General features: G+C 33.5%; 1 protein-coding gene across 2 annotated transcripts in view; it reads right to left on the bottom strand.

Moving 5' to 3' along the window:
- CDYL (chromodomain Y like) overlaps positions 1–13,228 on the bottom strand; it is a 132,609-nt gene that overhangs the window by 59,084 nt on the left and 60,297 nt on the right. The window contains exons 1-2 of one of the 2 annotated variants that reach the window (XM_039342782.1): positions 9,292–9,414; positions 7,926–8,580 (exon numbers count right to left, since the gene is read on the bottom strand). In XM_039342782.1, coding sequence (XP_039198716.1) covers positions 7,926–8,580; positions 9,292–9,357 — 721 coding nt within the window. In that variant the 5' untranslated portion in view covers positions 9,358–9,414. Of the gene's footprint in view, positions 1–7,925; positions 8,581–9,291; positions 9,415–13,228 lie in introns of those variants that run through there. The other variant, XM_039342793.1, reaches the window with a different exon arrangement.

The raw sequence follows: 13,228 nt of genomic DNA, 5'->3' as shown, positions 1-13,228 counted from the left end.
TGATTTACAATGGTTTTTTTTTTGCTGATTTCTGGTATATTTTTCTCAGAAAAAAAAACACCCATCCAAAAGAATCAATTCAATTAATGACCATCTGAATAGCTTAAGGACCTTGTGATTTGCTTTATAACCATGGTAACGTGCTTTGGGACCACTATAAAAAGAGCTGTAAAATCGAGCCCAGTCATGTGCTATCTTGATTTACAACTACATCTTAAGACTGAAATTCCTGGCTCCACAGTGGTTGCAAGTAGAGGAACTACCTGTATACATTTTTAAAAGATTCAACATGAGAAGGTGTATGATAATATCCAAACTATACAAATCTAAGTGTGGAAGCAAATGCAAATATATATATATATATCATATTGAGGTACTAAAGAAAAAACTATTTCAATATGTCAATATGATATGATTTTTAACTGGAATCATAAGAAACTAAAAAAATACCTGTTTTAATCCAACGATACTTATTTCTCATGTTTACAAAAAATTTAGGAAATAACCTAACCCTAACTCTTCTTTGGTTAGGAACAACTTACAAAGGTATAATTGTTCATTTATCAGTTTACTTTATAATTTAGAAATTTTTAAAGCAACACATTATCTATTTGAATACCTTCATTTTGAAAAAAAGTATTTTCTCTAGGAACATACTTAGAAGGAGGGAATATGACAGTAGTTTTGCCTTCATGCTAATACGAACTTCTGAGATATGCTTTTGCATCTGTTGTCTATTTTTCATGTGAAATATAAAAATAAAAGATTCAGATCAGTTATCGGTTTTACAATGACCACTGTTATGACATCGTAATTAGCATCAAACACCCACATTTATTAGAGCAAACTTACTTTGCATTTTGAATGATTGTTCTGATATACTAGGACCATTACTAATTACCAAATATTGTTTTCTTGTGACAAAATAAAAAAGAAAGAAAATAACTCATGTAATTTCCAAACATTCAATAAAAAAAATAAATGACTGATATTAGTTTATGATTATTACCCAAGATTTAATTAACTAAAACTAATTTGCAGAAAATACAGACTAAGATGTATACCCTTATCATTACTTTAATTTGGTTCTAAGGCAAGATGCCACACCTATCTTCATTAAAACATCTTCATAAAAAAACGCAGAAGCGTTTTTTGATGTTGATGTTACCTAGTTTGGGTAAATGAAATGTCTGCAAGAAAACAACCAAACTCAAAGAGTACCAAGGACTCCTCAAACATACAACCGATATTTGAAGTAGAGCAGAGGTCCCCAACCTTTTGGGCACCAGGAACTAGTTCCGTGGAGAAAGGTTTTTTCACAGACCGAAGGATGCAAGGTTTTGTGTGCTGCCTACATCCCATGGATGGGGCTTTGCTTGTTTGTGTGGACTGGTTGCTGGCATGCCACGGTCCTCCAGTGCCAGTCCACAGATGGGAGATTGGGGACCCCTGAAGAAGAGTACAACTCAGAAGAAGAATATTCCATTTCAAAAATCAAATTACTTCACGAAATGTAGCCCAGTATTTTATTAAAACCATTATTTTATGTGCCTGGGACAACAATCCAAGAAACAAAAGGAGTGAACACTCTTCTACTAAAACACCACTGTAAATCTCAAGCCAAGCACAGTAACCTGTTCATCATAATGTATCAGTTACCTCTTGTAATTACAAAAGTCTGAAAACTATCACAACAATCGCCTCAATCACAGTAAAATAATAATCAGATAGGGCAATAAGATGGATATAAAGAAACCGGTACTGTTAAACTCATCTTGCAACGCAAACCATGTCAGATCGGCAATTAGTAAACATGTTTAACATAAACACAGCAATGAAGCAAAAAGTAAGGGTAATTATAATTATATACTTATAGGAGATCTGCAAAGTTTTTGATCATTCGCCTTTAAGAATAACAGCAAACATTCCTAATAAATTTTACTTGCACTGATGTATGTTCTAATAAAAAAAAAAAGGTATCTTGTTCTGTGTATTAGAAATTCTTTTTAAAGAAAAATATCAATTGTACTATTAATTGTGCCAGCAATAACAACTGTGTAATTTTTTTAAAGAAACACATCTATTATTGTAAACTGTGTAATCTACTTCATTCAAGCTTAAGACACATCAAAAATAGATATTCTTTTACATATGCTTTTTGAAAAAGAATAAAAATAAGCATGCATATTTTATTTCTATTACTTAAGTCTGCTAAAAATAATTGCTTAAATAAGGTAAATATTGTAGCATATTACATATGAAGCAGATACAAATTAAGTATTATATGTGAAACATGTAATATAAAAATAACATTTTAAATAGTTTAATTACTATTACTGGAAAGTACAATGTATTTAATGCAATATAGCTAGTCCCTAAATGCTAGTGCACAGTTAGTTTCTTAATTATTTTTTTCTACATATATACAGAATCTATACTCCCTCTGTGGGCACTTCCATCATTAATCTGCTCTGCAAAGCAATACCAATAATTCTGATATTACTAGAGAAAAAAATCAAAAGTTCTTGAAATCTTTTTAGAAATATTTCCCAAATATTTTAAAAGTATAGATTCCAGAAATGTAATTATCATCAAAAGTATCTTCTTACTTGACTCTGAACTATAACTGAATGATGTAGAAGAGCAGATAGAGCTGGAAGGTGGAGTTAAATGAATCATCAGTTTAAAGTCCTCGTGTTCCCACAAGAGACCCAAGTCCAGCTCCTCTAGTGCCAATTTAGTGCTGTTATGTGACTAGATTCTTGCGTAAAGGCAATAATAATACATCCTCTGACATAAGAAATAGTCTGGTTCTTTGTACCTGACATTGTAGATAGTTAGCTCAGGATTTTAGTGCTGCTTTCATACAGCCTTTCTATGATAGCCAAAGTTAAATGTTTGCAAAGTTTTAACATACTGGAACCATGGCATTGGTTAATTTTTAGGAAGCTGTTATACTGCAATGTTTTCAAAAATATTTTAGCATATCTGGAGGTTTTGCAGCCTCAACTTCTTGCAAGGATTTCAATTACACACCACTAATTCCTTTGTATCTAGAAAGTCTAGACCAGTGGTTCTCAACGTTTGTGTGACGGCGACTCCCGTCACACAAACGTTCTGCGCATGCGCGGCGGCGGCGCCCCCTGAGGGGGAAAAATGGCGGATCGCCTTCTTTGGTGACCCCCGAAAAATGGTCGATCGACCCCAAATGGGGTCGCGACCCATAGGTTGAGAACCGCTGGTCTAGACACTCATCAAATTCAGAAGAGCTATTCTTATTTTGTTTCAATAGAACGAAAGTAGGAAACTCATTTTTTAAAAAATCCCCAAACAATCTGAGCTAAAATAGTTCTGCCTATAGTCAATGAAACAGTATACAGCACATGCATGCTATATAGGCAGACCCTCAATTCAATTCCCAGCATCTACGAGCAGATTTGAAAATGGAAAGAATGGAGGCTTAAAACAATGAAATTGTATGCTATTAAAATATTAGTAAAAATAAACTAATATGGAGTAAGCATTTCACTACTGTGTAATAAAAAATTTGGCCAGCCTTCATGCATCAGAAATACATCATTCTTAATATCCTGACAAAAGTCAAACTTATAACAATTTGCTTTATTTTAATCCTTTTTCTGAGATTAACTCTAATCACTGATTAATCATCAAATGTAATTATGGACATGAGGTACAACTATGCTTTTCTTTCATTTGTAATCATGAATAAAAGATATGCTTGCCAAAAGGACTGCAGATATTTTTAAACTGGCTGGTAAGACATCTTTTACTATGAATACCACATAGCATTACAGAAAGTATTATGAGTATGAGAGAGTAGAGGGGAAAAAAAGTAACTGAGAAATTTCAGTGGCAGAACATCTGTCAGCAGAAAAGATTTTTGGTTCTTTAACTCCTACCTTACTAAACAATATTATGGGCTGACTTCCTCATTGTTCAGCCACCAATTTTCTTTGGATACAGCAACTGTGAGGTGAGAGGCACTTATACAAAGCTGTTTCTCTTATACAAAGCTGTTTATGATTTTGGCCTATAAGAATCCCCAGTATACAAATGACAGAAGAGGGATTAGAGAATCATCACAATAAGCAACAACCTTAAGATTTTATATGCTTTCAACAATTCTTCTTAGGGAAACTCTTCAACTAGAATGATCTACTTGGCTTTCAAAACAGAAGATGGGATAATAATTATGTATTTCCAGTGATATTATGAAAGATTTCAAAAGTATCATTGAAGAAATAATTTAAAAACAGTTAAAAAAACCCTAAAAATATTCCAGATCTAATAGAGTATTAGATGGCAGATGTTCAGTTTTTAATAATCCTTTTTATTTTACATGCTAGCAATTCCTATACACACTAGCAATTTTTTATCAGAACCTTTAATTAAAATTTTAAAAAAATGATTGTTGCATCTGAATATGTAAAATGTGTGTTACAGTTAGATGCAACAAAGTTCACAAAATGTGTGAGTTTATATAGGAAAGGTTTAAAATGACACAATTCAATTTCAAGTTCTGAAACTTGGAAGTGTTATACAGTTAATACAGGTTGTCCTCCACTTATTATCACAATTAGGCCTGGAATCTCGGTCATAAGCGAAGCAGTTATTAAGTGAGACATTAGATGATCGCTTCACTCAGCAACCACAATCTTAGCTCTCTCAGTTGTGGAGGAGAAAAATGCTAGTGAATATCAGTACTCTGAAAGACTTTCACTAGACTTTTTGTCAGATTTTAGGTCCGTTTCTCCAGCATGTGGGAGGATTTTCCCTTCCAGCTTGGGGATGGGTATGTCCCCTTCCTTGCAACCTTTCCTGCCAGTTTCCCAACTGACTTTCCCCAGTGAAGATTGCAAATGGTGATCACTTGGATCACAGGGCACTCGGCAATCGATCGTAAATGCAAACAGGTTGCCAAGTACCCAGAATTCAGTCATATGACTGGGGGAGCCAGCATGACATTTTATGATAGCTGGAAGTACTTCATGAGTCGTAAAGCACCTATTCTGAGACTGTCATGGCTGCAAATGGTTGCTAAATGACTGGACTATCTGTAATGGAGTACATGAGCCACAAAATGTATGTTTCCAATTATATATGATGTATAAACTGCCCTAGGCAAGCCATTGTGATTTCATTTGCATATCAAGCCAAATCACAGTTAAGGAATGCTAGCTGTAGTTTAGGGTTAGTATAATGTCTAAATTGACAAGGTACAAGAAGCAGTTATTCTTTTTCCAGAGGCAGCTGTAAACTAGGAATTCTTTATATTTGGAAGTTAAAATGAACAGAACCCATCTGAGCCTTAAACCTCCATTTATATAAGATAAGATAAGGTAAGGTAAGGTAAGGTAAGGTAAGATAAGATAACCTTTATTGTCATTTTTTTTTTTACTATGGGCACAATGGCACACATCAAAAATGAAATTTAGTTACCCACTCTCAAAGTGAAGCACATACATGACACATATCTAAACTACTATGTACAACAATTGTACACAGTACAACAACTGCAATGTGTATTATTAGAGAAGTGTATTAAAATTTAATATTTCAGTGCAAACGTTAAAAATTGCACATCTGTTACTAAATCAGAAAGCACTAGACAATTAACAAATATAGACATATGCCTGGAAGAACAGCATTTAGCATTTAAAGAATCTTGGCCTCTCTGTATATTGGACCTATTCTCATTAGTCCCAGATATTATGACTAATTTTAATGTACACTAGAGTTGTAATCTAAAATAATGGGAGAGCACAAATTTTCTTTATCAAGCCTACAAAAACTTTTTTTAAAGAAATATGTACATAGAATACTGCTGACTTTTAGGTCAGAGACAATTTTTATTTGGATTTAGTAACTAATTAGTGGTTTTAACTTGAAATAAGCTCTTGTGTAACTCTGGTTCTAGAACTTAATTGACCGGCAGAAATATAATAAGGCTGACCGGACTAGTGATTATGAGTCAAGATGTTTCCCCTACAATTAAAAAACCTTCTGAACTTGAAAGCTTTGAGTGCCTGCTTTGAACAAATGCATGCCTAGAAAACATCTCATGAGCAAACTGTCTCTCTGGATCCAGCTACTGGACACATGAAGCAACTGCAATTATTTCATTGCTTGGTGTGGCAGCTTTGGGGCTTTCTGGATGTTAAAAAATATATTAAATAAATAAATACAAGTTAATAGAACTCCCATCGGATCCCTTGATTACTACAGGGATTGAGTCACTGAAAATACAGCTTCATAGTAAAGTTACATATTTTAAACATATTTTCACTAAACTAGTATCTACTTACGCAGATTTGATGAGTATGATGAAAATAGTTTATCTTTTGAACCATTTGTACAATTGGTCTTTGAAGTCTATTACTGTCACCCGTTTCTTTTTATCAGCAAAGATGTTTCTCTTGATCAATGCCGCTCACTGTCCTATCCAATATTTTTACAGCATTGCCTTTTTGCCAAAATGGGCAAATGCTACTTTCTTTATAAGATGAAGAAATTAAATTATTGACATATCAAATCTAAACTACAAAATGTATTGCTTTATCTGAGTTCTATTTTATCTAAATGTTCCTAATAAATTCCAACAGGATGCCTTTCCCAATCTACTTTTTCAGGGTTTTCATATTAATTATAAAACCGTAGCTTAAACTGAAAAAAAAAAAAAAAACCAAAACCCTTTCCAAATCAGAAAGCAAAATCATTCATGCTGAATTAAAAAAATAAAAATAAAACTAGTAATCTAGAAAAACAACTAATTCAAAACAAGATACTATGCATTTCATTTAGAAGTGAGTTTTAATCTCCTTATTGGAGCTTATTCCCTGATAAATAAATATATGAGTGTAACCTTAATTTCTATTCAGGCCTTCATGAGAAAGCTAGGGATAAACAAAATGATGGAAGGGCATAATAGTACAGTTCTAGAAATAGTCTCAGAAACATGATCAAGACCTATGTAACACATCCTCCTCCCATATAGAAACTTCATACACAATTCCAATTCTTCAACATCTATACTGTAATATTTCAAATGCTTTATAAAAAGACAGAAAAAAGAAAGAAATGTGTGTGTTCAATAGAACTATAAAATATAAAATAAGAGAGTGGAGGGAAGACCTAATAGTGAATTATAGCAAATTCAAAACATATGCAGATGTCCACATCCAATTTCAGATAATTTTACTCCTTTCTTTTCCTGAAAATTTTTCATATTTCCTTAAAGATGATTTTCTATCTAGAATAGGGTAACTGAATATATACAATGTCATAGAAGAAAAACAGAGAGCAATATACCAACAATTCACAAATTAAATAAATGCATTTGTCCAAAAATGAAAATGGTAGAATATACTGGTTCCCTATCAACATCTTAATGAACTTCACCATTTATTTCTGAAATCTATGAAGCAAATAGTTTCAAGCAATTAATAGATGGTAAATTTAAGACCTTGATAAAACCTGTCTTTAAAAAATCAATCACAATATGCTTCTCAGAAAAGTATAAATTAACACATTTTGTTCTGAGTTTTATCGTAAGATTGGCTCGCGCTCTGACACTCTTTTGCAAGGCCCTGAAGATGTGGTTCTGCCAATGGGGACCCCAGAGTGATAAGTAGCTCATCAAATGGAGGTGGTGAGTTATTGGTTTTTCTAATAGGGTTTTTATCCTTATTAAGACGCCCAGAGTCACCAAGAGTGATTTGGGTTGCCATATAAATTTTCTTAATAAACAAAAATCAAGAACCAGTCAAGGTAAAAAAAAACAACATATTGCATATTTGTTCCTGATACAAATTAGGTAACAAGACAATTTCTGAAACATTAAAAAGTTACTTATGTGAACATCTACAAAATTTGCTGGAAAACCTATCCATCCATCCATATCTTACCTTTTCCATTTATTGTTAATGCAGATGCAATATTAGCTGTTACTGGCATTGGCAACTGTGGCACTAATGAATGTATTCTTGGCCTGCTCCCCATTCTAGCACGTTCTTCTCCAGGACCTAATAAAGCTCCAACTGGTTTTTCTGCTGCCACCTCTGGTGCTACAGAATCTTCATGATCCTGCTCAATGCGATCCAGCTTATCAGGACTTTCATTCTGAAAGCCATCTACTGCTGTCCGACTCTTGATAGGACTTTTGGGCACAAGAATTTTGATACCTGATTTTGAAAGGTCCATGTTTTTTCTACCAGAGAGAGGAGTGTTGTTTTTCCGAAACTTCTGGGCAGCAAATAGTTGGTTTTTTGATTCGTGGTCTTTTCCAATAACTAAGGACTTGGACGTTTTTGAAAAAGAACTGTTAGTAGATCGAGAAATTTGTTTTCTTGCATTATTTGGAGATGTCCTATTTGTCCTTGTTAATGTGCTTTCTTTTTGTTTTTCACTGTGATGTCTGTTAAATTCATGTATATATTCTTCACAATTTACAAGGTGCTGTTCGGGTTCCCATGTGTCATCTTCACTCTCATAGCCTTTCCATCGTACTAAATATTCCGTTTTTCCTTTCTTGTTTTTTCTTTTATCAACAATTCTCTCTACCTGTTGAAAGAATTAGAGATGGCAATGAAGATGTACTTGTGAATGTTCAAACATGAATGTACAATGAGGCAATTTGAAATACAGAATCTAGAAACAACTATGTTTTGTTTCAATAGTACTCATTAATTATGTCAATCAGTGTAAATAACTGTATATTCTTTATTAGTAAGCTCAAACAACCTTAAATGTACACAAATGCAGGAAAGTATAAAATAAATTATATGATGATGACTAAAAAGAAAAATGGTACTAATGGCATACATATTTTTAAAGATGTACACTGCCTGGAGTAATGTATGAGTTGAGTGGCCATATACATTTATTTAATATGTAAATAATATTTGACATTCTGTGATGGGAAGAACTCTGCACCTTCCATTATATATCAAGTATTAATATATTTATTGCCATCATAAATTACTAGGATGCCTTACTCTCAGTGACATAACCCTAAGCTTCTATCCTAATAACACAAAGAGAAAACAAAATTATAATCATTGGTAAGCATCTATCTTCGGATGTTGGGCAACCTATCTTGGGCAACTCATGCATTTATTACCTTATCTTTAAAATGGTGGAGGAGAGGAAATGGCTCTTTAATGGGCAAATTAAGGATGCAAAATCTTTTTGAATTCCTTACTAATGTCACCTTTCAATATTACTGTCAATTCATTAAAGACATAAAACATAAGATAAAATAAGAATTCTTACGGTGACAGAAATGTAAGTCATAGTAGATCTGTATTCGTGGAAATCAGTTCTTGGGAAATTTTTCATCTTTAATCATAAACAAATATAGATAGATATAACTTGATATAGTAATGTTATTCACATATTCATCGTATTGGAGATAACAAAAATTAATACATCACATTTCCTCTTGATGTCCTATTTGAATTCTTATTATATTATCTCCCTCTCCCCATGCTGACAAAATACTTGGTTTTCTATTTTTCTAAAGTAGAACTCTGTTAATACTTTTGTAACAGACCACTCAAAAATGAAACTAGTATGTATAAAGTGGCTACAAAGAGAAGACGGCTAAAGAAACACTAAAATCTGGAATGACTTAAAATCTGATGGAAATTTAATTTTCAAACCAGGTTAATTTTAATGATTGTAATGATCACATTATTTTTAATATGCTTAAAACATATTTATTTATTCTGAATTTAGTAATTTAAAATATTTGTTCCTGGTGTGTTTTCATAACAAATATTTCAACATTGAATACATGTGACTGCCATAAATAACCTGTTTGCCTGCTCCCATAAAACTGAATGTCATAATGGAGATGCTGTTGATAGTACAAATTCTTTGCCTTATATTATACTGTATTATCTAGATTTAATAGATTATACGATGTTACTAAGTGGCAGGATTTGCATGGTTAAGAGTATTTCATACAAGAGTATATTGTTGCCGCAGAACCTCCACCTATTTTTTCATCATTTGAGGGTCTACATCTTGCAATAATCATATTCAGTGTTACTCGTCACAGTCATGAAATGCATATAGTATAGCAAAAGTGATTCCTTTCTACATATTCAGCATTCCTACATAGTCTTAAGTTTATCAGTGTATATATAAATCATTTCTATCAAAATGTAAAATTATCTATCAATCCATGGAAATGAATCTGTTGAGATAAGCATTAATGTATCGCACATATGCAAATAAGTTACAAAATTTGCTATGATTAGTTTATACTTGTAATGGAAAGATAAATCTAAAACCAAAAATCAAACAATAGCAGTTGTTCATATACTGGTGAAATGCTTTAACCAATTTGGTAACTTGATGAGAAAGAAATTAAAGAGATAGGTAGGTAGGTAGATAGATAGGTAAGTAGGCAGGCAGGCAGGCAGGCAGGCAGGCACAGACCTCACCAGAAATGGAATGAATCAAACTTTGAATTGCTGAAGACCTGTCTTTATGCACATTATTGTTAAACTATTTTCAAGCCGATATCTCATTTCTATATATGTATACCAAATTATGTTTTCATGAGATATATAACCATGTGTGCGTGTTTGTGTTTTATTTTCAAAATAAAGTAAAATAAAATAAAATACAAACTAATATAAAGGGGGAAATGGGAAGGGAATAAAAGGGAAAAGTGACAAAAAAAACCCATAAAACAAATATATACAAAAAGTGACTTCCAACTTTTTTCAGTACAGAGATCTCTACGTTTAAATAAATAAATAAATAATATCTCTTTAAGGGAGATGGGCAGTTCAGAAATGTGAAACACACACACACACACACACACAAAATAACTAAAATAATTTAAAATATTAACCAATATTTAAAAAAACATATTCATATATTAGTTTAACTTTAATCTAACATATAAAACATATCAATCCACAATAATTTTCTAGTCAAATAAAATCTAATCCTCAAATACTGAAGTCAAACATTCATTTCTCTATTTATCCTATAGAAAAGCTAGCAACTATCTCCAAGCCGCAAGAAATTTAGTACTTGAAATAGATTTCTCATGTTATTGATTCATCATTTGTTCATTCATTCATTCAGTGTATGGCATATCAAACATGGACTATCAATATATATTAACATTTCACCTAGATTAATAAAACACAGTAAAATATAAATGTTAAAAAGATTTATGTTCAAATACCAATGTCTAGGCCATCTAACCATTGAAACACAGCATCATTTATATTAAAGGGAAAAAAAAACAGATACTGGACTGGTAAATGGCCTCACCTTACAACTAGCCACGGTATGATCTACAATTTGACTTGGGATCCCACAGTCACACGGAGGGGAGGATACTGTGTCCCATTTTTACAAAAAATCCCGGCAGACCCATTTGAGGTGCAAATCCTATTGTCCATTGCTGACACAGTAGTTCAAAGCCTGGCACCTTTTTTTTGTGGGGTCATTTATATGTTTTCTTATATTTTTTATATAATAAAGATCTTTGGAGAACGTAGACTCAATTCACATTTCGTATTCTTCAATAGAAAGATTCCTTCTACCCACTGGTAAGCACTGTACTTACACAATGACTCTTGCTGGTGGAATGGTAGAGAAATAATTACTGACAATCCCCACCACAATCTTGGCATATCTTATACTTTCTAAAGTTTGAAATCTATTACAGTCTTTAATAAAAAAGAAAGCCTTGTTTTTTCACTTCCACTTTAGTTTCAAAGCAGATTTTAATGTTTTTTTTTAAATTACTCCGGTTTCTGTAATCCCTGTGAGAAGCAATGCACAGTAACTAATTTATCGCACAACGTAAAGAATATCTAGTGTACCCCAAACCCACTTTAAAAACAAGTTAATGCAACATAAGTTTCATTATATTTAGTTTTGTTATGAATTTGCAACTTAGTTGTCAATTAATTCTAAAATATAATTTAGAAAACTGTGCAACTGGTTCTAGTCTATTAGTGAAATTACATTGTTTGTTTAGCATTTGAAATAATTTAGAGAATCACAAAAATATTGCTAATATGCCAACTTATTTACTATATTTAATTTAAATATATTTATATACCCCCCCCCATCTAAAAACCAGAACTCTAGGGATCTCACAATCTAAAAACACTACGTATAACCACCTATCTTTAAAACAATGTTGGGGGACTCCCAACAATAAAATTGATTTGCTTATAAATAATAAAACAAATTATAATGCAATAATTATAAAATCTAAAACCATAAAATAAAAAACAAGAACCCAGCATCTAAACCATCCCTCCCTCATTCTATCATAGCCCCAGGATAAAAAAACGGGAAAGGGACCTGAAGCGTGCATATCCGATCTAATCTGGTAGGATGGGTAGATACTCTCAGATTGAGGGGGTTCTGTAAATAAACTGGCCCTATGCTATGTAAGGCTTTAAAGGTGAAAACCAGTATTTTGAATTTGGAATGGGACACTTAGGTGCCCACCATTGACCATGCCCACTTCACCCCTAGCCACTTGCCTCAGCTCATTGGCAGCTGGTTTTCCTCCTCTGCTGGCCCTCCATGGTGATTCTCCATGGCCAATGGTCCCCTGGCCCTTTTTCCTAGGCTCTGTTTGTCCCAGATATTTTGCTCCATGGGACAAGAAGCCACCAGCCAATTGGGCAAAATGCCTGGGACAATGGTGCCTGGGGCAAAGGGCCAGGCTGAAGAGCTAGGGACAGAGGGCAGAGTGCCATTGGCCATGGAGAATTGCCGGGAAATGGCCAGCGGAAGAAAGCGAGCTGTGAATGGGCTGAGCTGGATCACTGGGCCAAAGTGGGCACAGCCAATGGTGGGCACCTAAATAACCTAGACCCCTTGAATTGCACCTAGAAGAAACTGGAAGCCGATGAAGCTCACAAAACAGATGTAATATGGAAAAACCTAGGAACTCTCAAGTATTGCACATGCCTCTGTATTCTGGACCAGTTGTAGTTTCCAAATGAGCCGTATGTAAAATACTCTGCAGTAATCCAAACTGGAAGTGAGTAAAGGAGGAGTGAGTAATGCCTCCTGATCCAGGAAAAGGCAAAAGAGGCACACAAGACAAAACTATGCAAAAGGCACCCACAAGCCATAGAGCCACCAGCACCTCAAGCAGGAGCTCAGTTAAGGAGGGCCTCAAATTGTGCATGAGCTCAATGTGTTACATAGACAT

This window comes from Crotalus tigris, unplaced genomic scaffold (assembly GCF_016545835.1).
Source record: "Crotalus tigris isolate CLP2741 ecotype Arizona unplaced genomic scaffold, ASM1654583v1 scf7180000017551.9496454, whole genome shotgun sequence".
NCBI classification, from domain to species: domain Eukaryota; kingdom Metazoa; phylum Chordata; class Lepidosauria; order Squamata; family Viperidae; genus Crotalus; species Crotalus tigris.
Note: the sequence above shows the minus strand (reverse complement) of the source record. Positions and strands in the feature narration are given on the sequence as shown.